At 41.3% G+C, this 26,419-nt stretch overlaps 2 protein-coding genes across 5 annotated transcripts; one reads left to right on the top strand and one right to left on the bottom strand.

Moving 5' to 3' along the window:
* The first annotated feature begins 653 nt into the window (after positions 1-653).
* casq2 (calsequestrin 2) lies at positions 654-5,910 on the top strand. The gene is made up of 11 exons (XM_040149501.1): positions 654-1,192; positions 2,733-2,817; positions 2,976-3,076; positions 3,192-3,303; positions 3,815-3,888; positions 3,965-4,095; positions 4,231-4,276; positions 4,379-4,433; positions 5,015-5,115; positions 5,310-5,384; positions 5,481-5,910. Exons 1-11 carry the CDS (start codon positions 956-958, stop codon positions 5,739-5,741), a joined length of 1,278 nt encoding a protein of 425 aa, XP_040005435.1. The 5' UTR covers positions 654-955; the 3' UTR covers positions 5,742-5,910.
* A 2,468-nt stretch (positions 5,911-8,378) lies between these two features.
* Positions 8,379-24,580, bottom strand: LOC120801516 (vang-like protein 1). 4 transcript variants are annotated; one of them, XM_040148620.1, is made up of 9 exons: positions 24,510-24,580; positions 23,327-23,498; positions 20,467-20,475; positions 17,466-17,894; positions 16,516-16,691; positions 15,626-15,759; positions 12,160-12,310; positions 11,091-11,325; positions 8,379-10,471 (listed from the first exon to the last, which is right to left on the bottom strand). In XM_040148620.1, exons 1-9 carry the CDS (start codon positions 24,578-24,580, stop codon positions 10,211-10,213), a joined length of 1,638 nt encoding a protein of 545 aa, XP_040004554.1. In that variant the 3' UTR covers positions 8,379-10,210. The 4 variants fall into 4 exon arrangements, with proteins under 4 accessions (XP_040004554.1, XP_040004555.1, XP_040004551.1 ...); XM_040148621.1 differs by lacking the exon at positions 20,467-20,475 and adding an exon at positions 22,745-22,756 and having other exon boundaries at positions 23,393-23,498; XM_040148617.1 differs by lacking the exon at positions 20,467-20,475.
* Between the last annotated feature and the right edge of the window lie 1,839 nt (positions 24,581-26,419).

Below are 26,419 nucleotides of genomic sequence, written 5' to 3'. Positions count from 1 at the left end.
GAGACCCTATCAGAAGCTGCCAGGGAACTATTGTATTGTACTTGTATTGTGAGAGCGGAGATGGAGACTACAGAGGGAGGTAAAAATAGAGGTTCAGCTGCTGCTGTTCTGTCAGCAGTGTAGAAATGTTGTGTGTGGCCATTAAATATAAAAGTATATGAAGAGGAAGAAAGCAAAAAGTATTATTATTATAGTGGGTGGGATAGCACATCGCACATGCTAAACTCATAAGACCACATCTGCAGGACAACCATTACAGACAGATTATTTGAATTGCCCTTTGCACACCTATTGGCAGATTGTCTCATGAGCTGCCACTTAAAATACACCACCATTTTTTACTCTAGCACCAAACCATGCATCCACTTAACCTTGGTCCTCATTAAACAACTCAAAATAACTGCACCCCCAAATCTTTGGGGCTCAACTCTCTCCTCCCTCATCGCTGACTCCCTCAGAGAGACATCACAGGGATAAAGAACTGTAACTCACTATTAAAACCCCCACTGCTGCCCTCTACTATCTCTCTTTCGGACTTGCCATTTTATTTTTAGCATTCAAACAACTGGTCTCCTAAAAATGGGCCTGTTCTGCATGCGTAGCGGGAGAGGAGCGCTGCTATGTATGGTCTCCACCCCCCCCAAGTACCTCACAGGCCCGACAGTGCTCCTGTTTCGCCTTTGTGTCTGCAGAGAGAGGGAGTGAAGGAGTGATCACACTGGGAGAAGGAGTTGTTGGGTCCTGAAGATGCTTTAGAAATTGGATTTCTGTGGACAGCTTGAGATGCTTGAGAACTGCCACTCACGGACCACTTTTTAAGTCTAAAACTTTCTGCAGCATTTTCTACTCTGCGCTCCCTTTTCACAGGGCTTAGGTGACCTTTCTGGTTGTCCAGTTTTATATTTTGAAACTAAACCATACTCTGACTTTTCGGGGTGTGTGGTAGGTCTGGACCATGCTTTCCTTGTGGTTGTTCCTACTCCCTTGCCTGAGCCTTGTGCGTCTGGCCCCGGCTGAAAAAGGCCTGGAGTTCCCACAGTATGACGGCAAAGACCGCGTCCTAGACATCAATGACAAGAACTACAAGAAAGCCTTGAAAAAGTACAGCATGCTTTGCCTGTTCTACCACGAGCCTCTACCAGACAGCAAGGAGCTACAAAAGCAACACCAGATGACTGAGTTGGTGCTGGAGGTAAAGTATTAAGAAGATGAAAAACAAAATAGGGAGTAGATAGAGAAAAAATGCAGGGAGAGGAAGAGAGGGAGAAGAGCAGGAATACAAAACAAATAGGTTGGGTGGCAGTGGATTCCTCAAGGTCAATGTGTAAGTGTATATACTCTATGAATGCACAGTAGTCTAGTGAGATGCAGTGCTGTCACTTAAGATTATTCTAGCCTACTTCGATGTGCGCGTTAGTCCCGTAAAATGTATGAGGCTAGTTCTCCCTTTGGCTCTCCTCTGCTCGCAGAAATAGGCCAAGAGCTCATGTGTTTTATGTTTTCGAGCTATATATGTGAAGGGCACAACTGCCTTCTCCTCTACTGTGGCTAAGCAGCTGGATACACATGTAATTGATAGATTAAATGGATCTCTCTGTATGAATCCCATACTGTAGGAAAAAGTGTGCCCTGTCTCATGTTACACATGGCTGAGGGTGTGTTGCTCTTTGATCCACTTAACGTAATCTGAGCCCAGTTGTGCAGTCCTGAGATTAGCTTCACTTATTTTACACAGCACAGGTGGGCCATGTTACTATAGAGTCAGGCATCCATGTACAGTAACCATGTACAAAGAATAGTCTATTGCACGTTAGTGACTGCTAGTGTGACGTGAGCAGATACAGTTTACAACATATTTGCTACTTTGTCCAAAATATCTACAATTTTCTGGTGTTATTATTATTTTTTTTTTGCAGTCTTACAACCAGTTTGAGCTCTGTTTACTTTGTCTTTGTTAATTGGTGTTAAAAAAAACTTAAATGTGCCCTGTGAACTTTATAAGATATAATTCAGACAGATCATGCATTGTTTGTTAACAGTTTTCTTCTTCGCTGCCACTGCTACATTTGTTGATGAATTACCGCCACCTACCGTAGATCAGTGGGATAGCGTGAAAACCGATGGCAGCGCACATGTGCTCTGCGTGTTCACACGTGCGCATGATTGTCCCCATAAACAATGCAAACAAAATGGGAATCAGCTTGTAAAACCATTGCCACAGAGGGCTACGGGTTGTCAAAAACTCCACTGGGCACCTTGAACTGTATTGGTCCATAGCTTTTCCCAATGCACTGAAGACAGCAAAGTAATGCTAAGACAAACAAACTTGATCCATTTGCTTGAGAATCATTTGTGGCAGCAGAGTCCCAATCTCACTCAGCTCACCTACTGTACTTCATAGAACAACTGCCAGAATAATTATATTATACTCTCTGGTTATATTTAGAACAGTCTGGGGCAGCTTGGGCACCTCTGTCAGTTTGCCAACTATGGTATTATTTTTTTTCCCCCTAAGACCATACCCAACACAATTCAATTTCTCACAAAGGCAGCTTCAATGAATATCTTAACTGAACTGCGAGTTTTATATCTGACAAAGTCTATTGAACTTTACGTTTATGTTTATTTAGTTTACGGAATAATTTTCTGTTTGGCTTGTTTCTTTGCATGTTTTGTGTTCAGTGCTGTTCCTACCATTTACTCCCACAATGATCTTTCTCTTTTGGCTGCAGCTTGTAGCTCAGGTTATGGAAGAGAAGGAAATTGGGTTTGGAATGGTTGACTCCAACAAAGATGCAAAGGTGGCGAAGAAACTGGGTGAGTATTTGAATACAACATAACCTTTACTTAGCCTCCTATATCTGATTGGGATTTGGAAGTCATAGCCTTAATCACAGTTATTTAGTCAAGGGTCAAATAACTCTAGGAACACTCTTTAAATGTATGCAATGATATCTAATCTCCTTCAATCACAGGTTTGGAAGAGGAAGGCAGTGTATATGTTTTTAAGGCCGATCGAGTGATCGAGTTTGACGGCTTGCTCTCTGCTAACACCCTGGTGGAGTTTTTGTTGGATGTGAGTAGACTGATTTAAGGGCAGATTCCCAGCTGCTAGCGCTATGCAACACCAGCCTTGCCAGAGTTACAAGCTTACCCCAGAACTTTTCTCTCCTCTTTCTGTCTGTCTCTAGCTACTGGAGGATCCGGTGGAGGTGATAGGAAATGCTCTGGAATTGAGAGCTTTTGATAGGCTGGAGGAAGACATCCGACTCATCGGTTATTTCAAGAGCGAAGACTCTGAGCGTGAGTGTGTGAGGCTGTCAGCATGAATGATATGTTTGTAAGATGTGTATGTTTTTTATTGTCTGGACCCAGCTCACTATCTTGTTAGATGGGTCTATGGTGGGCTATCTGTGGCGCTTGCCCCTCATTATAGCATGAGTGCATTTTACCCCCCTTATCTCAGTGGATTTACAGATCCATTTTTACCGGTGCCGCACACACAGCTGCCACTGCCTCGTCCCTTCTCACATGCTTTGGAAGAACTGAGTATAGAGTAGTTTACTTGTGGTGATGAGCCGCAGCTACGTCCCATCTGACCAACTGTGGGAGCATAATGTAGAGGTCAAAGTTCAGCTATTTCCGCTCCCTGATGTGCAAATGTCATGTATACAACAGCCAAAGAAAGCACAAACAGATGTTTGATCAAGAAAACAGGAGCAAAACAAAATGCTGTTGTGCACAAGATAACAGAGCATAATAACACTGTACTCTACACAAGTCCTTTTTCCTCCCTGTTCTCTTATATTCTCAGACTATGAAGCATTTAAAGAAGCTGCGGAGCAGTTCCAGCCCTACATTAAATTCTTTGCCACATTTGAGAAATCCGTAAGTAACAAACAAACACACCATTCAGTCAACGGACTCATCATTATTCTTGAATGATCTGTCATTGTTGCTTCAGGTGGCCAAGGAGCTGACGCTGAAGCTGAACGAGGTGGATTTCTATGAACCCTTCATGGAGGAGCCCGTCACCATCCCAGGCAAACCTCACTCTGAGGAGGATCTGGTGGAATTCATAACTGAACACAGACGGTAATCAAAGAGCAACGTTGAAATAATACTCTAACAAATGTGAATTTAATCAACTTCTTTGTCACCTTTAAAAAATATTGGGGTCTGTTGTACAAACACATAACGTAACTGCCAATGTCTTTTCTGTGCCACCAGGCCAACTCTGAGAAAGCTGCGTGCAGAAGATATGTTTGAGACCTGGGTGAGCGATGACCACCATGTTGCAGAGGCAACATCTTTAAATTTAGTTTTTCCTGGCACTTAACAGTAATCTCACATTTATGTTTCTCTTTCGTTTTCTCAGGAGGATGATATCGAGGGCATCCACATTGTGGCTTTTGCAGAGGAGGAGGATCCTGGTAAGAGCCTGTTATATGTTATACCACACTTTTTTTGTTTTTGGAGGGGGTGAGGAGCATGAACCTGGAGAACATATTTGCTTTAGACAATGGAGTTTTACTTGTAACTGTTGTGTCTTGATGCTCAATCAATCTATCAGTCAAACTTTGTATACCACATTTCACACATATTAGAGATGTATTAGACAATACAAGTAAACAGTAAAACATTTGGAGGCTAAAGGCAAATGTAAAACTGATGAAAGTGAAATAATGAAAAGACAATAAAAATATATAACAAATAAAACAACTGAACATTTTAAATGAAAAAAAAAAATGCCCATGAAATATCCTAATCAAAAGCTAAGCTAAAGAGTTAGGGTTTCAGTTTTCCATTAAAGATGGATACTTTTGACCGCTCTCAGGTCTTCAGGCTGGTGCAAAACCATACAATGCGCCTATTCACGTCGTTGCTGAGTCTCTGCTCATGGCCAAGAAGTTGTCATGCTGGATATAATGCGTTCTCTTCTTATGGTCCTAGTCAACCCTCAGCTAGCAGGGTTTTGAATCACTTGATGTTGTGTGCTAATACTTTCTTCCAGATGGCTTTGAGTTCTTGGAGATCCTGAAGGAGGTGGCCAGGGACAACACTCACCTACCTGACCTCAGCATCGTCTGGATTGACCCTGATGACTTTCCCCTGGTGAGCTGTCACACCTCTAGGTTTAGACAGGCACAGAGGCGGGCAGACGAGAATGCAGTGAAACATGAAACCAAACCCTGCAAATAAACATTTAGCTCAGAAGCCGCAGAGCTAATGTTATCTGCTTTTTTTTCATCTGTTTTTTTGTTGTTGTTTGTTTGTTTGTTGGTTTTTTTTTCGCCGACTCTCTTCAGCTGATCCCCTACTGGGAGAAGACCTTCAAGGTGGACCTGTTCAGACCACAGATCGGAGTGGTCAATGTTACAGATGTAAGTCCATGACAACCTGACAACCTTTTTGACATGACATGATTGTTGTGTTGAGTTTCTCCCGATGCTGTTTGACTGCTGCGTGTTTGTGAGCAGGCCGACAGCGTGTGGATGGAGATGGAAGATGAGGAGGATCTGCCCAGTGCTCAGGAGCTGGAGGACTGGATTGAAGATGTGCTCTCTGGCAAAGTCAACACTGAGGATGATGATGATGAAGATGATGAAGATGATGATGATGATGATGATGATGATGATGATGATGATGATGAAGAGGAGGATGATGATGAAGAGGACGATGATAATGAAGAGGATGATGACGACGATGACGACGATGATGATGATGATGATGATGAGTAATTAAGGAGAATAATAAATCTTGACTCCTCAGTCTTTACTCTTCAAGCTGAGTTGAACATGGACTTCAAACAAATGTAAAGTAACTTTTCACTAAGAAATACTACTTTAAAATTTGTACTGAATATGTGCCTGATACTGATAATGATAATAATAATAATAATAATAATAATAATAATAATAATAATAATAATAATAATAATAATAATAATAATAATGATAGTAATAATAATAATAATAATAATGATAATAATAATAATTATGACAAGTCTATTTAATATCCAAAAATATCATTTTTTGACAGTGTAAATAAGCCTGGAATGGGTTTTGGGATTAAAAATTAAAAAATACATATATTAAAATGTCTGGACCAGACATTTACCTCACATTACATGACATTCATTTATATCTATAAATGACTGTTCATAATAAAGCACTGTCGATGTCAACAATCATGTCAACAAATTAATTTCTTCTTTTGATCCAGTACACTGTGAAAGCCTAAGTCCTCAATTAGAAACACTACTTACTCCAACTGTGGAACAGTAAGTAGATTAAAACTTGAATACGAAGTAATAGTAATTAAGTATATTTACATAAATACTGTACTTTTACTGTACAATTACTGCACAATTTTGAGTATTTTCATTTAATACTACCTTATACCTCTACTCCACTACATTTCAGAAGGAAATAATATTGCACTTGTACTCCACTACATTCATTTACATGTTATTTTTCCGATTCAAGGTTTTACATAAAAACATATAATTAAAATACAATACAATGTAGTGTAGTGTTAAAAACTAAACCAGTGGTTTCTAACATTTTTGACATGTGGCCTCTTACGGGAAAAAAAAACAATGTCTGATGTAGGTTCCTTGTCAAGATAAGAGAAAAGTCCAAAATATGAAAAAAAGTTTGTGTGGCAGAACTTTCTTGTCCTTGTCTCTTATCCCATTAATCATCTCACAACCCCTCTATGTCATATCTGTCAGAAAAAGTAGTTTTATTTGTATCCTTCGTCTGTACTTTTACTTACATAAAATGTAGAATACGGGACTTTTACTTTGGGAGTATCTTCACGTTGTTGTATTGGTAATTTTACTTGAGTAAAGGATCTGAGTACTTCTTCCACCACTGAGCGACACTTTCGAAATGTTGTTATCTGTTCAGTCAAATAAGTTGTGGGCCATTGCCCTCAGTGTCTATCAACCAAACTGGGTGGTAAATAAGTGTTTCCAGTTTCCTCCATCCTCCTTTCAGGTAATATGACTTAAGCTGTAATGTTTGGTGTAAAGGTACATTTTCTGCCCAGGGGCATTACAGCTTTGAAATCGTAAAGCCACATACTTACACTCCCTGTTATCAGTAGCAAACCTCTAATCTCGTCTTTCATCTCTCACTACTTCACCTGTCTTCATCAGGTTTATTTCTCACCTGAATTAATGGGGCAGGCAGCAGCTGCACAGGGAGATCGTATTGTCATCACACTATTGGACTGATGCAGGAAAGCTAATTTGAATGCTAATTCCTCATGTTTCTCTTCCTCTGCATTCCTGCACTTTTACTGTGCTTTTCTCCTGTGACTCATTGTTTGCTCCTCGTCTCTCTCTGCACACAGTCAAAGAAAACACAATCTACAATGACAAGGGAGGTTTCCTGATCCATTTGTGGGTGGCAGGCTTTACATATGCATTCACACAGACCTGCAACTAACTCGGTGTTTGGTTAACTGCTTTGAAAAAGTATCACAAGGAACCAAATATATCATACTGGGAAATTAAAAGCATCAGAATCAGCCTCAACAGAAACCTGCATTAAGCCTAATCTTTAATTTTTCACTCCAGCTTTGGAAAGAATCGAGTTTTAGAGCCTAAATTATTGTAATTTATTATATAGATGTGATCTTCTCTCTAACTGTTAGAAAGTCACAACTGCAGGAACATTACTGATCAATATTATCAAAACACACTTTATTTAAAATAAAGTGCAAGTGATGTAAAGTGAATTGTGTTAATTATGGCAAACACTGTAGCTGACAGCTGCATGACACAAACTGTGTAGTGTAAGAAATATTCATGTTCTTTTCACTGTTAATATCATCAAATTTGCAATCCATGCTTGTTTTGTCTTAAACCCCAACACAATTACTTAAATTTAGTGTATTCACAGACAAAATATGTGAGAAAACCCTAAATACTCACCTTTCTGCTGAATAAAAAATACAAAATTAATCCAGTTGAAAAACTCTAACGAGAATTAAACATGTAAAGAAATAAAAGGAAATATATTTCCTATTTCTATATGATCAGAATAATAAAAAATCAATATAACTATAGGCCTAAATGTAGTTAACTCATAGCTAGCTACAAATATAGCTATCCAAGTAATAGTTATCATCACCTAGCCACTGCAAAATGTAGTTAGGCTAGAGTTCTAGTTTGTAACAGTGAAACTACTTTCTGAATGCCACTGAAATACCAGACCAGACTTCTAAAAACTGACCATTCGTTGTACTAATAAAAGACAGGGGTTGAAAAGCTTATCTATCACATTACATAAAAAAACAACAATAATCAAATACCTTGAAAAGGGCAATACAAATATTTATTTTCTACAAATGTGACTTTGACACAGCTGCTATGATTTTACATTTTCCGTTGTATAAAAGAAGACAGGGACAACTTAAAACTCATGACTCGTCAGCTGCATGACATTTGGGAAAGCAGTATCTTTTCTTAATTATGTTCCCTTCTTTCTCCTTTCCCCTCTTTCTCTCTCTCTCACCTATACACACACACGCGCGCGCGCACACACACACACACACAGAAGCACACTTAAAAACTTCACATGTATACTGAGCAGATCCTAGATATGTATAACTGCGGCACATGTGTAGTCAATAAGTATTTACAACCACCAACAGTCCTAAACAGCCCTAAACAAAACTACACTGTAAGTGACCACAGCAACACTTTTGTGAATATAAATTTACAACATAACATGCCTCTCACACACAGAAGATCTAAAAATCGTGATCAACTACTCATAGAAATTAACAGTTTGATTGACGCAGGAAAGTTCCTGTACCGGTGTTGGTAGATAGGTGGCAGTAGTGTGACACTTGGGTGTCCACAGACAGAATACTGACAGCAGAAATACTGACACTGGGTTGAGCTAACTTACACTACATAATTCATTTGTAACACTTGTTTAAACACTTGCCAGCATGGGCTAAGTGCCCATTAATTTTAGATAGGGATTTTATTTCAGAGAGAAAGCCAAAGCTTTTGAAACAGCTTCTGAAATCTGGGTTTGACTATTCATATATTTGATGCATTGTCTTATGCAGCTGAGAACCTCATGGCTCGGTATGTTTCACTTGTGAATCACAGGATTTATGGCACACAGAGAGGTGCTGTAATAATCCGCCCTCTTCACGGTGAGTTAAGATCCAATTCAGGGGCATATGTTCTGCAACTAAACAGCAAAAAGGCGTCAGTTTTAACATGGGATATAAAAATGTCATATCGCATGAACCTCAAAGCCGTCCAAACATTATGTCCCCCTGCTGGCTTACAAAAAGATCAGTGTACACTGCACACACCTAACTGTAAAAACGCAAACATAATGACTAGTCAGATGTGTTCGTTCACAATCTATTGGCTAGGCCGTCTGTGTTCAGCTGTGCTGTGGTTGGCATTTAGCCCAAGAGATTCCAGTGACATTTACAAACATGTCTTCAGCTATTTACAGTCCAGTTATCTCCACAAATACAGCACTGACAGACAAGCTAAAAAAAACAACAAAAAAACCCCCAAATCATTCAAACCAAGCACAATTTTGATATAGAAGTGTGGAGGGATACAGTATATTCACATATAAATACTGTACAAACATCTGTAATACAGGACAGTTAAATAATCATTGCTAAGACTGAAAAAGAGCAGTTTTGGTGAAAAGGGTTCAGTTTATGTTAAATGTCCTGGTCACTATAGTAACGCTAAGGAGGAAGGGGAGACAGGTTGAGACAGACCCCAGATGTACAGTATATTATACTCAGCACACACACACACACACACACACACACACACACACACACACACTTTTGCATCCTAAATCACACATTCCTCCTAAACCATGAACTCTCCCACGCAGGCACACACTGGCACATGCAAATAAAGGAAGAAGAACATATGTGAGGGTCATCTGAAGTGCATAGAGGAGTACCTGAACTGTGTTCTGCAAATGTCAGGACAGAGAAATCCAAGCATATTCCCTCATATTTTCTGTCTTTTATTGTCTTTAATGTCTCCCGGGACATTGACAAGGACACAAAGATACTCTATGTGAGAAAATAACAAACTCAAGTACAAAAAACGGTACAAAAAGCTATTTTTGAAAAATTCGGTCAGATAATTGTAACAGTCCTGCAAGTCCAGATCAGCAGCACTGGTCCACTGGGTCTGTTAAACTGAAGTTTCTGATTGAAGCAGCAGTATAAACTTATGAGACTTGGGGTCGATGTACTCCTCAGTCAGTCGGATGTAAGGGATGTTCTTGACGGTAACAGCTAGGCTAAAGTCGAGACACTTCAGCAGGAACTCTGTCCCTTCCTTTATGCCGCTGGTGACAGAAGCCTCACTGACCAAAGTCCACTGATCAGCCATCCAGCGCTCAGGCCCGTACTGCAGGGTCGGACCGGGGGCCAGGTAGGCCTCAAGGAAGGCCTGGCCACACACACAAACAGCCAATGATTCTCCAATATTCACCAAGAAAATCATTTTTCAACAGCATGACATAAAGAAGTTTACTTTAAATCTACTGAATGATTTACAGGGTGTTTCCAGTTCATTACACCTTGGGTGGGTCTTATTTGCTTAGTTTTGCCACCATTCTTAATTGCAAAAACAACATGATTAACTACAATGTTAACTGTTGAGATCTGAGAACATGGCAACAGCACTAAACAGCAGTTAGACGAGGCAAGAAACACAAGTTGCCAGATGCTGATGTTGCTCGAGGAAGAGTGTTAAGCTGATAATGTGTTGCAAGAAAAAAATAGCTCCAGATCAAAGCCTTCTGTGTGTTCTTCATGCCACTGTCTATGCACTGTTTGTGCAAAAATATCTAGTGTATAAAGTTTATCACCTCTCTACATGTAACAGCTCCCATTCTCTTTTTCTGTGAACCCCCACGTTAGTCAAAATCATTTCAAAGCGAAAAACTTAACTGGAATTTATCCTTAAGGTCTGAGGAACACTGACTTTTGTGGTCTGAAATATTAACAACTCCACCATTCTTATGCGAATTTCAGCTATGATAACAAACATTAAAAGCCAAGCTGACCTTAGGGCTCATGTTATTGACGAGGCAGAAAGCCAGGTGCTTCTGGATGCTCTCCATGCTGTGGCAGTGCTGCCTCCTGGTGGTGCGGAGGTACTTCTGCAGGGCACGGGCCATAGAGGGAAATATGGCCAGAGCTGCTTCACGCACATCCATAATGTCAGAGGGGGTTGCACGCTCATCCTCTTTCTTCATCCGGCGGACATGAGTGAAGGCCTCTTCTACAGCCACCACCAGCCTGACGAAGAAGGAGCTTACTGTCAGCTCTCGAGCTTACAGCTTTTAATCCATACTGTTCAATAAGCAATACATACCACATGTCCCAGTGCAACTGTTAAGCCCTTTCCAGGCATTTGAGCAATACATACTATAGCTGGCTTTGCCCATCATCTGTTAAAGTAATGGCTTCTTGTCATTCAGATATCGGTGTCCATAAATATTTCTTACAGCTTTATTCAGACATGCACACACACACTTGGAATCTTCAAATTAAAAAAAATAAAAAAAAAATCATTTTAATCATATAAGATAGTGAATTCTGCTGCCTATTTTGTAATATCCAACAGTGCACGAACGTAGAGTGATAACATAACATAACATGTTAGGTTCTCTTGTATGTAAAGATTTTTGCTGAATATTTATTAACTAATGCAGTTGTGCACAAATGAAAATATAAAAATATAAGGAAATCCAATTATTATTGTACAAAGAAATTTTTTCAGTTCTTTTGGGGAAAGACCATTTTCTGACATGAGAAACACTGGGTTGTTTATTGTATTTCCTGCCAATTTCATTTGCTTTGTGCATAAGAGATGATCATTAAACGATAAATGTACAGTGCTACCGAGGCAAAATAAAGTCACAATCGTGCAGTGCTGGAGGAGTTACAGAAATGCTAGAAAGACTGTTGTCTTGACTTGTTTGTGAAAGCGACTCCTTAGCTTATTCAGACATAGACTGACATGCAAAATTGCAGTCACATTTACAGTATGTCCCGAGGTGCATGTCTGATAGAGTCTATGGATCATTAATTCACCCTCTGACATGCTGTAATTTCTTCCATGTGACTCACCTGGCTCTACGCTTGCGGACCCTTCTCTCGTAGTCTGCCTCTTCGTAGTACAGCTCATTGTGGGCACTGTCTTTGCGTTTGGTGGCAGCTGTAACCATCGCCCGTGACTGATTCCCATTACCAGGCTGAGCCCCCGCTGTGCTCCCCGGGGCTGCACCGAAAGCAGGGGACAGAGGCAAATTGGTAATATCAGTTGGAGCTGGAGGAAGGGGTCCCTGACCCCACCAGACTCTGATTAATGGGCTGTATCTCAATCTGAATCATGGAAGGAAAAGGTCAGATTGGAGGAGAGCTAAGATCTCACACATCACTGGAGGTGTATGACAACTGTAAATCAACCTAGTTGGTCGGCATTGTGCCCATTTACATACCCTACAGACTTTTGACAAAGATTTGAGGGCTCTCTGTGTTAATCTTCGTAACTTATCTAGGGCATCCCGCCAGATCGTGTGTCTCAGTCACAGGGCATGTTAATTATAGCACTGAGAAAAGATGCGACTTCCACTGGAAGCATCCACATTTTTCGACAGATAGTCTGAAGCAGAAACCTTTTCATTGGGTGTGTTGGGGGCGGGGTGGATTAAATATTCATCATTTTACACTTCAAAGGCCATAGTTCTTGTCTGATCTGTGAATTTACTGATTTGTGTGACAAACCCATATAACTAATGGAGCTTGGACAGCAGTTTATTACAGTTCCTGGTATTTCATAGTGGGGGAGTAGGATCTGGTCCATATTCGTGAAGATAAGCACAGTTTGGGGGAGGCTATAGAGAGTAATCGCTGCAGGTCAGGTAAGGATATAAATCATTAATAATCTAATCTGCATATGTGTGTGTGTGCAGGTGAGAATGAGACATTGAGTCTAGTAATAAAATATGGATGAAAACCCTCCTAGTGGACCCTGTGGAAAGAATGCCATCAGACAATATGCAAGGGGAGCATTGTAAATATTTTGAAATATGCTGAAAATATGGGTAAGCACTAGCCTCTTTAACTTCCTGGCCTACATATTCATGCTATGAGAGGAGTGACTGTTGATGACTGTGAATGAGAAATGGGGGGGGGGGGCAGTTGAAGTGAGAGAAAAAGGATATAAAGAAGGGGGAAGAAAAAAAAGCGAGAGTGAGCCAAGCTCGAGACGGGCTAAGCGGGAGGAAGGAGAGATGCTGGAGTATGTGAGAAATGAGCGTTACTCTGATGAATTATTTAAGGCCTGAAATTCCACAGACCTCTAGAGGCCTTCTGCTGCACTTTGATAGGGGAGGGGTGGGGTGAATGTTAGGTGCTATGAGGACACCCTAACCCATACTGCACCCCTGCCATAGATCATCAAATCCACTGGGCTGTGTGGATGGGGGATTGATGGGTGGTGGTGAGCTGAGGACCATTTTAACTGCAGGAAAGGGTGCAATACCGGCATGTGGCATTACAGGATGTGCGTATGTGGCTGCAGGGAGGCAATATATCAAGAGCATTGTAGCACCACAGTTGGAGTATGTGTGTGCACTGTGCAGTAGAGTGCTTTCTGCAGATGCAATATATACATAATGTCGGGGACGGAGGCTTTAGAGTGCGGTAAAGATGGAGTCAACTGAACCGTGAAATTAGCAGCTTCCTATGATAAAGTGCTGTGTAGAGTGATGCTTAGGACTTTTATCTGTACTTACTGTCCAAAAGGTATGTTCTCAGTTTGTTTCTAAAAGCTGCTCATGGAAGACATGAAGATGGAAAAAAAAAAACAACAACATCACAACAAGAAAGCAGAAGGAGCAGGAAACATAGTAAACCAGGGGCTGGTTTCACAAAGAAAGACTGACTGTGGCTTAGATCTAACTAATAATCAGACGTCAGATAAGTGTCTAAATTTATCCATGGCACAAAGCTGTGCAGGTAGGACTTATTTGCCGTGGATTCTGGGTAAGTTAAGGGTGCAGAACAGCTGCATCAAACCACCCTGCTCCTTTCACTCCACTAAAAAATGTTTGCCCCCTGGAAGAGTTCAACAGCTCCGAGGACATTTTACGGGGAAAATTCAGTGAAGAGTGTCACAATACAAATCCGATGGCAAATCTCTTTGCAGCGCAGACCTGTAGCAGATCCGAGACGCTGTGGCTTCTTAATGTGGCAGGGCTCAGTGCTTGTGCTAACACATCAGTCAGGCTCAGGATAGTTTTCTTGGGGAAACAGGATCAACGATGTCCTTCACTGCTGTATATCTCCAACAGATTACTATGGTCACTAAAAGCATTTCCCCTTCTCATTGCTAAATCCACAACACTGTTAACGAACCAGTCATCCGATGCCACTGGTTAGCCGGTGTCGTTGAGTGTTACCATGGAAACACTGGTTAGCAGGTGTCATTGAGTGTTACCATGGAAACACTGGTTAGCAGGTGTTGTGAAAGTATAACTAGTATGAATCATTTGTTATCATTTATGTTTTGAGGTTATTATGGAATATAAGGGAAAATGATTATTCCCTTTGAACAGATGTGTCTAATATGACCTACATGATGTTACGATGTTTGGGCTGCCATTGGGAAAAACGAAATACAAAGAAACCTCATAATAAAGGGAGTTAAGCCTGGAGGGAGTTGAAACCTCTTCCCTGTGTACTTGTGATCTGAGAATGTTGAAAGTATTCATCTGCCCAACAAGAGGATACGTATCTGTAGCAGTTTAAGGATGATTTTTGACATGTGGTGACTTACGAGGCACAAGAGAAGAACAACGAAGTCTTAAGTCAAGAAAAAGCCAGTACCAAGTAAGGCCTGGTCAACATGACATCTTGTGTCTGAACGCCTGCGCATCTTGTGCTACTTACATTTAGAGTGTGTTAGGCTCCAAACACTATAGTAACTGAGGTCAAAAGGATCACGCTTTCATAGGGGAGGATGCATGTCACATAGTCCAATGTAAAAGTTAATGCATGACTCTTGTGCGTTGGTCAGTATTATATTTTTTTTGGGCAAGTAGCCGATCATGTTAGGTTTCTTTGTCTTCAAGAAAATGATAAATTGTGTCTGGTCCTTTTGCTCGATGAGAGATACTCCCCTTGGGCCCAAGGTGGTAGGTTACTTTTACAATGTACTTATTTTTCCTCAACCATCAGTGTTTGTGTCTTTATTTCATCCAGAGTGCTTTTCTCTAAACAGAGCAAGTCTTCCCGTATCAGTGTCACCGACTGTTACCATGGAAACATAGTTCTTAGTTCTGAGTTAGCCTGGGGACAAGGTGGCTAAGTGTTTAAAGGCTTAAGCTAAGTCTGGCTTTATTTTTGTGAAACTGTCTAACTTGCATTAGACTAATCTAGAAGCAAACTTAAGACTGGTCTAACACTACAGACTAGTCTAAAACATCTTTGTGAAACTGGTCCCTGGGAACCCATGAAGGACTTTGAGGGACATCACCTAAAAAGTTAAAAAATATAGGAGGAAGTGATTGGGACAGATGAGGCGACTAACCGTCTACGTTGTAGACCTTTAACCCAGCCAGGTGTTTGGCAGCACGGTGCTTCGCGGCAGAGAGAAGTGCTGGGTTATGGAGTGGAAAATCTCTGTAGTAATACTCCAAAATGGACAGAGCAGCCCTCTGAATGCTGTGCAAAACGAGAGAAGGACAGAGAGACAGAAACTCAGAGACAGTAGGAATATGATTTACATTATGGCTGACATATATTATGAATAATGCCCTTGAATCCATTAAATAGTGAGTCTTTAGACGAACAAGACGTTCTGTTGATTCTTTTGATCTTTTTTTTTTGCCTGATAAAGCAGCTGATATTGATGCAGCAGAACCAGAGATACTGTCTTTTTTCTTTCGATGTGTACTTAGTCCGTCTCTGCCTCCTGAACAGGTCTTCACACCAAGAAGAAGACTGTAAATTAGAAACTAATTATGTTTTTAGCCGCATGACACAGACTTTTATCTAATTACCAATGTTGTCTCCTTGTCCGTTCGTAGTCACACACTTGTCCAGAGCAGAAACAAAGTAAGACAGCCATAGGATGAGTGCCTGTGTCCGGCACTTTCTCATCCCTCCCCCCAGACTCTTAGAATAGCACGCCTTGAGCAAACTACATGAGGAGGTTGATGCGTAACTCAATTACTGCCTGTGCCAATCTTCCCTGTGGACATGGGTCTCCAATTACACACATACTTCAGCATGGTAGAGTGTAATGACTGTGACCAAGTGCCACTGTGTGTATCTCAATGTGTACTGTACACAGAGGTTATATCCACATGTAACATTGTTAAGGCTTATTTTATATCTTCGGCTTTCTTGGGTTTCGTTAGGAACTGCATAAATAGATTACACATAGACAAGGTCATTAAAGCGAATGAGCATGCATACCTGAGCTGTCCTATGTTGTAGTGACGTGTCTCTCCGTCTGTTGAGCGGATAACACACACGCTGTAGCAGGGCTGGAGCTGGCGGAGCTCTAGCAGCACCACGGCCAGGTAGTGGACAAACAGCTGGGAGTCCACGAGGGACACGGCAAACTGGACGATACCGTGGTAGTCCTCATCCTGCTTAGACCACATCACATGTTTAATGACACATTCACTTTGGTTGGACGAAAATGTCTTCTTTTATTTTATTTCACCTGAATTTAACCAGGAAAGTGTCACGGAGATGAAAAATTTTCCCTGTTATCAAAACAGTCATGGGTGAGATAGGAAGCGATAACAGCAGTTACATGCAAAAAAAATAAACAAAACATTTATAATAAATTGAACATATAAAAGATTGTATTGTAGAAAAAACCTAAAAGGCCACTTTAAAAACAATCCAAGAGCTATCTAAAATGGTGTTTAAAAAAGTCCTCTTATGAATTACACTCTTATTTGTATCAAAAGTCCTTTTAATGTAGGCTACACACTGCACAATGCACGATTTTGCTATACATATTAACTAGTGTCTACGAATGAAAGTCATAATAAATATCTTTTCCCTTAGCTTAATGACGACCATTTGTTAGCTCAAATAAGAAGAGATAACATAAAAATGATCATACAATAGCCCCAGAGAGTGACAGATTCTAATTGGTTGTGAATTTTTTTTCAGATAACTACACAGCTCTGATGGACCAGCCTCACCATTGTTTAAAATGAATCCCTTCAACTTTTGAATGTACTCTAAAATTACAACAAAAAAAACCCAAAATTTAAAACCTGGAATGGCAGTAACATGAAACAAATACCTAAAAAATAAAAACGTAAAAAATGACAGAGTACATGTAATCTTTATAGCCATAAAAAATACTTTTGTATAACTCTATAATAGCACATTCTCAAACCCACCTGTGCATCCAGGATCCTGACCCCATAGAAGAGCCAATAGGACATGGTGAGCAGGAGTGTGAGTGTGGTGAGGAATGCACGGTACACACACACCCTGGGCAGGCTGGCGCGGCCTGATCGGAGAAACAGGGCCCAAATGGCCACCAGGAGGATTAGGAGCTTGAAGGAGATGGAGAGGAAGAGGCCCTCGCAGGCCGCACCACAAGCCTGCAGTCTGTCGGGCCACATTGCAGCTGGAAGGAGCAGGAAGACCAGGGGTGTGGCCAGCACCAGCAGCCCCACGCACGAGCCCACAGCTAGGGGAAGATAGCGACGGAAGCCTTGGGTCCGGTCCTGTATCCCCTTCCCCAGTCCAACCACTTCCTCCTGTGAAACACTCAGCTCTGAGGTGCCTGTCACTGCGGTGGTGGTTTCTCCCCAGTTATCATCCTGAAAGGGGAAGTAGAAAAGAAAGATGAAGGAAAGATGTGCTTTTGTGATGTCAATGTTGGCACTTAAAGGGTCAGTTCACTTAATTTGAAATCGAAACAAAACAAACAAAAAAACCTGATTTTTGAGTCTTTTAAAGCTGCATCAACTGATTTTTTTTTTTGAAAAGTTGTGAACTTTGTCTGTATGTCTTTTGTTGCTGGGGAGGTAGCATACAGTAGGTTCACCAGAACTTTTTTCTAAGAAAAACAACTATTTCTCTCCGCTGGAGACTGATGAGAACAGACTTTGTGGTCCAGAATACCCAAACAGGGAGCTGAAAGCTGCTAAAATGCTCTGTAGAGCTGAGGGGAACTGCAGATTTTGGTGATAATTTTCTGTGGAATTGTTTCTATTGGCGACACCTTTCACATTTCATATAGTCTTTTAGTCCACTGGCACTAAAACACTGCTAAGTGGAGCTTTAAATGCCTTTTTTAATGCTGTGAGCACCCCAGAAAAAGAAAATCTGTTCACCTCTTTTGTTTTTGGTTAGAGGAGGAAATCTGAGACAGATATCTCAAAACCTAGGCAAATAAAACACCATTAAAATAACTAAAACCAGAATAAAATTCACAAGAAACTGGCAAATCAACTGGTAAATATAAACCTAAAACGGACAACAATGCTTCAATTTTCCTATTTTACTCCCTTCTATGCATGAGAAAGCCAGATGCACCCCGCACATTCTTCATGCTATTTAGAGACATTTTCTTGGAGTTTTGCCTCATTATGACAAGCCTTCAAAGTCCCATTGAAGTAATATGGGATGACAGGATGGGATCTGCAGTAATGCTCAATTTGGCAGGAAGCTGCACATGCCGACATATGAAGGTACACACACACACAGACACACACGCATACACACACTGAATCACAACAACAAAAGCTCAAGCTTTCCAGGCCCATCATTGCAAATTAGAGTCACAGTTTTGTTCTCCCTTGCCAGTGGGGTCATTTAAAGCATAAATCTTTCCAACAAAGAAACGAGGGAGAATAAATTAATGACGAGTCTGTTCTGAGGAGCCATTTATTTTTTTAGGCGCCTGTCATCAATTCATGTAATTAGCCATTCATTGTCCCCAGGAGTGTCACTGTATTGTATGTATCTCCAGCTACAACGAATGACAGGAGTAGCAGCTGCAGAGAGAGGGATGAGGGATAAAAAAATGACAAGCTGAACACACGTGTGGACACGTACACCTAAGCCTGTCAGTCGGTAAAGCCTAATACTCAAGCCATGTGGGCCTGAGTATCTGATGAACCTGCAGGGAAACAACAGTGACATTAGTTTTCACTTGTCTGTATCCCGATGTAAACTGTGCCATTTCAGGCTATTTAGAAGTTAATATGAAGTTTGTCTGATTGAGTGAGCCCTGCTGCTATTTGTGGAACAAGAAATATGAAATCAACGTTGTGTTTGCATATTTCCAATCAGGAAAATGCAAATTAAACATAAATATAAATTCCACCCTCCATTACTGCTCACAGCCAATTAACGGAGCCAGGCTCTAGCGCGGGATGCCAACAGGAGCCAAAAGATGAATGAGCATGAGAAGAGGAGATGCAGGAAAAGGGAGAGAGGGGGATGGCAGTGGTGAAGGCGCAAGTCTGTCTGCCAGAGTAATGTATGATACCGGAGGTCAGCTTAGTTAAGTGTAACGTCAGCTCCATTTACTGCTCGGCCTCCTTTTTATTCAGCTCCCCTTTTTATTCAGCTCCTTTTCTCTCTTAAGCCAAGTGTCGTCAACAGGGTCCCAACCTTTAGAACAGGATCTGTGAACTGTCATGTGATCTGTGCCATTCCACACTTCAACAGATGCTGAATAGTCCTTTTAAAAACAAAAAGCCGGCTAAATTTGGAAATAAATTCCTTTTCTCTCCACACTAAGCTGAGCTTTTTTGTCACTCAAAATCTAAATAAATCTGAAATTGCTCCCCTTGGCTTTTTGTGCGGAAGGGATATAACAAAGCTTTTAGAAAATTAGGATCTAATTATGCTCAGACACAGTTGGGCACTATTTGGCAGCAAAATTAATGTAAGTAGTATTTTCAGTTGCCTCTGTCCTCCCATGATCACTCATTTTAAACATCAATTTAACCAATCACATGGCACAGGTGTAGTCATTAAGCCTGCATTCACAACCATTCCTCAAGATGACTTTCTAAATCACAAGTTAGGGGCTCACGCCGCAGGGCAGCAGCGTAGCTGAATTGACTTTGGCAGTATTAAACGAAACGGCTCATCATTTTGAGAAATATGCCTCTTCACTTCATTGGTGAGATTTCGATGAGAAGATTGATATCACACTTACGGCTGTACGATAAATACGAAGCTGGAGCCAGCAGCCCGTAGCTTAGCTTTGCCAGAATGGAGAACAGGGGAAAACAGTTTGGCACCTCTAAGGCTCACTATTTAACGCATTATATCTCCTTTGTTTTATTTGTGCAAAAACCAAAGTGTAAAAACGGCAATTTGTGTTTTATAGGTGGTTTTGTGTGGGAGTTTTTCATGGCTGGGTGCAGTGACTACCTGGAGTCTCTGCTGGTTGTCTGGCAACTAAACTAACCTGAGTTTATATTGAACAGATAGATACAGTCTGAGACAATCTGCTCATCTAGCGCTCGGCAAGAAAGCCTATAAGCATATTTCCCAACACGTCAAATAATTCCTCTAAAGCACAGAGAGCAGGAGGGAACGCTTCATAGGTTTAACTAGCTCAGACTCGGCAGAGAAACCAGACTTGCTGTGCCACTCCTCACCTGATGTTGGCCATGAGGCACCGTTTTATTGTTCATGGACTGAAAGAGGAGGAAGACGAGGATATATTTGATTTTGTTTTATTATCGTTTTAGTATGGTTGCAGATGTTTACTAAAGCAACCTCAAAACAGTAGTGTGGATGCTTCTCCTTTGCACATGTAAAAGGCCGCCTTCCAAATCAGCTAGCCTAGTGTGCCTTGCTCTTAAATAAATTTCAACTACAAATTTTATACAGTTCACTTAAACATATGCACCAAAATAGTTCATAGTGTGCGTCAGCCTCCATTTAGGTGCAGTCTGAATATTTCAGTCTCCACACAATCTCTCTGCCAAAGCGCTTACACAGACAAGGTTTCACTCTACTGTCTCATTTAGTGGAACAGTGTATCACTGACTGAGCTAATACACTGCTAAAACCAGCCATTAAAACCCAGTGGATTACTCCCCGAGATTAATGCTACACTAATCAGACCTAATCTCCATATACAGTAAAGTGAAGAGAAAGTGTAAATAACTGAGCGGGAATGAAGCAGAGAAGAGTTACAGGAGAGAGAGAGAGAGAAGCATGACTGCTGCCTGCTTGCTTGGCAGTCTTTTCATCTGGCAGAGGGTGAATATGGATTATGGTTAGGCCTGTTCCACTGTCACAAAGCACAACACAACAACATACTGATTAGCCCTGCTCCCAGATACTCACACATAAACACAGCCAACCGTCCGCCAGCCACAAAACACAATGGCTAAGCCCCACTGGCCTAGGGGGGAGGTTGGAATGACACTTCCATGTTGGTTTGTGTGCGCTGGTGTTGGTGAGGGTATTAGTGTCATTGTGTGTGTGTGTATTTTAGCTGGAATGAGTCTTAGGGCCTGTGAGACAAAACCACTGAAAAAACGTCTGACAGGTTTGCTTCAGTGTACTCCATTCCTTTGATGCTGGGGGTTGTGTTTACCTCAAATTACAAGCTGTTGGTGTGTTAGCTGCAAGTAGGTGTGTCTCCATCTTTATGAAGAAACGGGAAAGGAGGAAAGTGTGAAACGATAAAACAAGAGTCTGTGCTTCTCGCCATACGCTCAGGTGTTGCTAGAGCTAACATTGTGAGGAAATTGAAGCTGCTGCCTTCTGGCACAAAGTCAGAGCATCTAAGTCTCACAAAGCAGCATGGACAATCACAGTAACAGATTTGGCGCTCTCTGTATGACTCACACACACACACAGAAGCCGTGGTCCAAGAGCATATCCTTATGTCATAGGCATGCATGTAAACATGGAGAATTATTCATATCAGCTTTCCTCAATGTGCCATTTGGCTGGATGTTGAGGCTAATCTCAGTCTGTGGAGCCGGTTAGTGCACTGGAGCCGGTTAGTGTTTCAAACAGAGCTGCTCCAAAAAAGCACTGGCTGGGGTGAACTCCGGTGATGGTGGTGACGGTAGTGGTGGTGCCGATGTGCCATTTGGACACATTTGTCTGGAGGGCTAATGCAATACAATGGCAGATTACCTTACACTGCCGACAATGGACGTAAGCTACGATCTGACAATCACGTGACAGCGTGGAATGTGGCTGCTCAGAGAGAAGGGGGTGCTGAGGAGAGACGGCAAAATAGGTCAGACCTCTTTGAAAATGTTAGAAAAGTCTGGCTGAAGACATGTCCAAATCCTAATCACGTTAAATAACACTATCGGGTTTGGGGAAGTACACGTTCTGCAGGCAGCTCGTACTCAGCCACTTCACATGCACACACTTCTCTATTTTTCTTACACACAAACTAACAGTGCATACACAAAGATAAAATGCTCTCTTCTTTCTATAGATTTCAAGTAGGTCAGAGAGCCTGTGAAGGCAGCCTCAGGCAGAGTTCTCTCTAAAGAAGAATATCTATAACTCTTTTTTTCCTCCTCTAGATGTCTTTTTGCTTCTCACTTAGCTTTCTTTAACTTCAAGTGCAAGTTACCTGGTCCCCTGCATCGAAAAGAGTAGTCTGAGATTTTGGGAAATACACTTATTCACTTTCCTGTTAAGAGTTGCATGAGAAGACTGATACAACTTTCATATCTGTCTACTGCATATGAAGCTTGAACCAGAAGACAGTTAGCTTATCTTAGGGCCAGAGAGTGAGACTCTTCTCATCTACTGCTTGCTTTCTTGGCAAGAACTATTTCTTTAAACAATGATCAAACTACTTAAAACCTATTTTGCTTGCAGAGCTCAGCAAAATCAGTTTTATGGGATGACTGGTACCAATTTGCCCTGCTTTAAAGCTATCAAGCATGACAGTTATACCCAGTATCACACACACACGCATACACACAGCATTGTCCGTACACATCCGTCCAGGCATACAAGAGGGATGCTAATCCTCTGACCGATTTGATCCCTTGTCAACACTGTTAGTATGCGTCAGGCGCTGTGGCAATGGGTGGCCAGCTGTGTGGGGACGAGTTTATAAGGTCATGGTTCGGAGTTCATAGCTGGATTACTGGGCCTTCTGATTTACTCTAAAGGAATGTCATTCCTACAGAGACTGTTTGAAAGTATGCTTCTCAAAAACACAGCCTGCACTCATTCTCAGGTTATACACTTTTTGTGTTACTCCAGTCTGCACTTTAACCGACTTCAGTATCAATACCTGGGCTTCATCTCCATGATCTGCTGCCGTTGTGGGTTCTCCGGGCAGCGGCTCTCCGTTGTGAACAGGGGAGTCCTGGGATGGCGTGTCAGGGGGGTTGATGATGACGGACCTCTCAGAGCGACTGCTGTCTTTACTGCTGCTGGCCTTGTGCCGCTCACGGCTTCGATCCCTGGAAAACAAACACATGAACACACACACAATGAACACAAAGTATGGTACAACAGGAATATAAACACATAAACATAAGGTCGGAAACGTATACTAATGTACTCAAATATTCATTATTGATTAGTGTGGACATTATTTTCTTGATTAATTGTTTTGACTATCAAATGTTGGGAAAAACGTTAAGAATGCCACACAATTTGCTAAAGCCCAAGTTGAAGTGGGAGTTCAAATCTCCTGTTTTGTTTAAGAATCCATATCCAACCAAAATTCAGGTTACTTTTTTATTTTATTCACATACTGTATGTCAGACAAAATCCGAAAATTCTCAGATTTGAACCAGCAAATGTGGATATTTGATTAATTGTTTAAATCTTGTTTGACGCTGAGATGCCAAAAAAAAATCTCTAGATCCAGCTTGTGAAAATGTGTTGCTATTTTATGTCTATGAAAAGCTGAATAGTGGGTTTTTTACTGCTTGCTTAACAAGACATCACCTTAGACTCAGGTCATTGTGATTGGCAGTTTTTATTATTTCCCAACATTTTATAGACCAAATGATTCATCAAAAAATCAAGAAAGTAATGGACAGATTGAAAATGATGGAAATGGTGGAAAGGGAGGGCAATGAATATTCCGACAGACAATCGCAGGAGTGAGGAATGGACATGACGGGAATCAAATGATTCTCTCATTTGCAGAGTAGACAGAGTAAATCATTGAAATAGGTTAGAGCCACTCATCTGTGACGACCCTAATCCATGTGCTCTTTCTGTCTCAATCTCTAGCATCCTCCTGCTCTGTCTCTCTCTTAGTCTCTCATCTCATTTATTTCGCTAAATCCAACATGTGGCCCGCCCGTACTTAAGGCAAACACAACAAACTCAACGTGCACCAAAGGCATTCCAATAAAAATGCCGTAGCAAGGGCTGGCGTAGCAAGGGAGGTATAGACAAGGTACAGTGGAGAAGCAGACAGTCAGTTTGATTGAAAGGCAGACAAACAGGAAACATACCCATGTCGGTTTGATCTCCCGGAGCGGCTGGAGTGATAGGAGTAGCCCGAGTGGGTCGACTCAGTGTCCATTCCGGCGCAGTTCAGAGGCAGTGATTGGCCACGGGGATGAGGAGAGACTCGTCGTGTGGCAGAGAGGGTAAGTTGGCAGCAATGCTCCGGAGGAGGAATGGGTTGCTATAGAGACGAGCCTCAGGAATCCACGACGACTGACTACTAACCCAGAGAACCGCTTTAGTAGCCACATTGACCTAAGAGATGGAGAGACAGAGGGTAAGAGAGGGAGGTTGACTTCAAAGCTTGCTTCGACTAGCAAATAATGCATTAGATATCATAGCCAGGCTAGCAGGCGATGATGCATTAGTGTACAGCATCGTGCTGATTCTTATCATTCAATGCATTTCCAAGGAGAACAGAATGACCACTGATCTAAATATCAGCGTAACCACCCATTTTTATTATACTGTACTGTAGGGCTGGTAGGGAAGGTAGACATTGCACATGAAATTATCAATCATTAATGTATGGACCAGGCAGGTTGATTTTTGTCTACCTCTGTATGCTTGTTCCTGTCTACAGCTATAAGATGGATAATGGGTGGATAATCTTCAGTGTCCCCAGACTCGGTTCTGAACTTGGCAAAACTACATATTCCTTCCTCACAAGACAAACTTTATTTGGCCTTCATACCAGAATGTAACTGTTTTAAATGGACAAGCTCTCACTTTCCTTAACACCTCTTTAATTAACGATGTCTGTTTTTCTGACTTTGTCTTAATCCTGCCATTTTGGCCAGGCCTCTCTTGTAAACGGAATAATACATCTCGAGAGACTTCCAGGTTAAATATAGGGTAAATAAAAAGTGAAAAAAATACAACTCTTAGTCGAGAAAACTATACGACTACGGACATATGCGCTGTAGAAGCTTTAGGGAGACAATAGAGGCCAGTGCAACCAGTTTCAACTAGCGCTATTAGATGATGTGACAGGAAATGTGTGTCAAAATATTTGAAACAATATATCACCTATTTTTACAAGATCCTTGATAGCCAGGGCTGCAGCCTGGATTTTAGAAATTCCATGTAAATGTTCTTTATGATTTGGAAGGCTAAAAACAGTGGACTGAACTCACTTATAATATGCCCTGCATGTGTACATTTTTAATTTCACATGTGAATTATTCCCCGTATTAAACCCTACAAATTTACAAAAAAAGTAAATAAAAATAAAATAGAATGAAATAAACAAACATTCTCAGTTCCCTCGGTGACCGCTATGGCCCGGTTCATAAAATAAAAATCTAACAAAATATGGTTCAAATTCTGAGGTTTATATCTATTTGAACTACCTCTCAGTCCTGTTGTTATGAAGTTGGACTGAAACTACCAGACTCACTTCCTGGGCCTTAATGTATGCTGTGGGATGCATGAGGATGGTTTAGCGCTTCACCACGCATGACCATTCATTTAGACCTCAATCTACACCCTGTCAACCTGCCAATCACCATCCCCGGCACAGTCTCATTTCACTAACTCGGATTATTCTCCCCCTCATTGTTTACGGGGCTATTTGTTATCTCTGCAGCCAATGGTGCATATAAACACTAAAATAGCCCGCTCAGCACTTTAGGATGTGAATCCCCACAGCGGCGTTGAAATCATGCTCTGGAAATGATGGTTAGAAGAAGACAATGCAATGTAGCTGATTTCCATTAAGATGATATGAACGTTTTTTTCTTTCCTTCCATTACCCATCATGGAAAATGTGGCTGGTGCATATGTGAAACCACAGATTTTCCATTAAAGATTGTCATATAATGCATATAAATGATGTATTAACATTGCCACTACCTATAGTATTACTTATGTCAGACAGACGTGAGAATTTGTATTATCTCACAGACCTGTGGCA

This window comes from Xiphias gladius, chromosome 16 (assembly GCF_016859285.1).
Source record: "Xiphias gladius isolate SHS-SW01 ecotype Sanya breed wild chromosome 16, ASM1685928v1, whole genome shotgun sequence".
Taxonomy (NCBI): domain Eukaryota; kingdom Metazoa; phylum Chordata; class Actinopteri; order Istiophoriformes; family Xiphiidae; genus Xiphias; species Xiphias gladius.
This window is presented reverse-complemented; position numbering and strand designations above follow the sequence as displayed.

What these genes read in the sequence shown, in the direction of transcription:
- LOC120801516 (XM_040148620.1), bottom strand. Translation starts at nt 24,580, where the DNA reads ATGGACACTGAGTCGACCCACTCGGGCTACTCCTATCACTCCAGCCGC. An exon ending in TCAGGATCCTGGATGCACAG is followed by an intron (nt 16,692 to 17,465) that starts GTGGGTTTGAGA and finishes TGGTCTAAGCAG; the next exon opens with GATGAGGACTACCACGGTAT. An exon ending in TACAACATAGGACAGCTCAG is followed by an intron (nt 15,760 to 16,515) that starts GTATGCATGCTC and finishes CGTTTTGCACAG; the next exon opens with CATTCAGAGGGCTGCTCTGT.
- casq2 (XM_040149501.1), top strand. Translation starts at nt 956, where the DNA reads ATGCTTTCCTTGTGGTTGTTCCTACTCCCTTGCCTGAGCCTTGTGCGT. An exon ending in TTCATAACTGAACACAGACG is followed by an intron (nt 4,096 to 4,230) that starts GTAATCAAAGAG and finishes CTGTGCCACCAG; the next exon opens with GCCAACTCTGAGAAAGCTGC. An exon ending in TGCAGAGGAGGAGGATCCTG is followed by an intron (nt 4,434 to 5,014) that starts GTAAGAGCCTGT and finishes ACTTTCTTCCAG; the next exon opens with ATGGCTTTGAGTTCTTGGAG.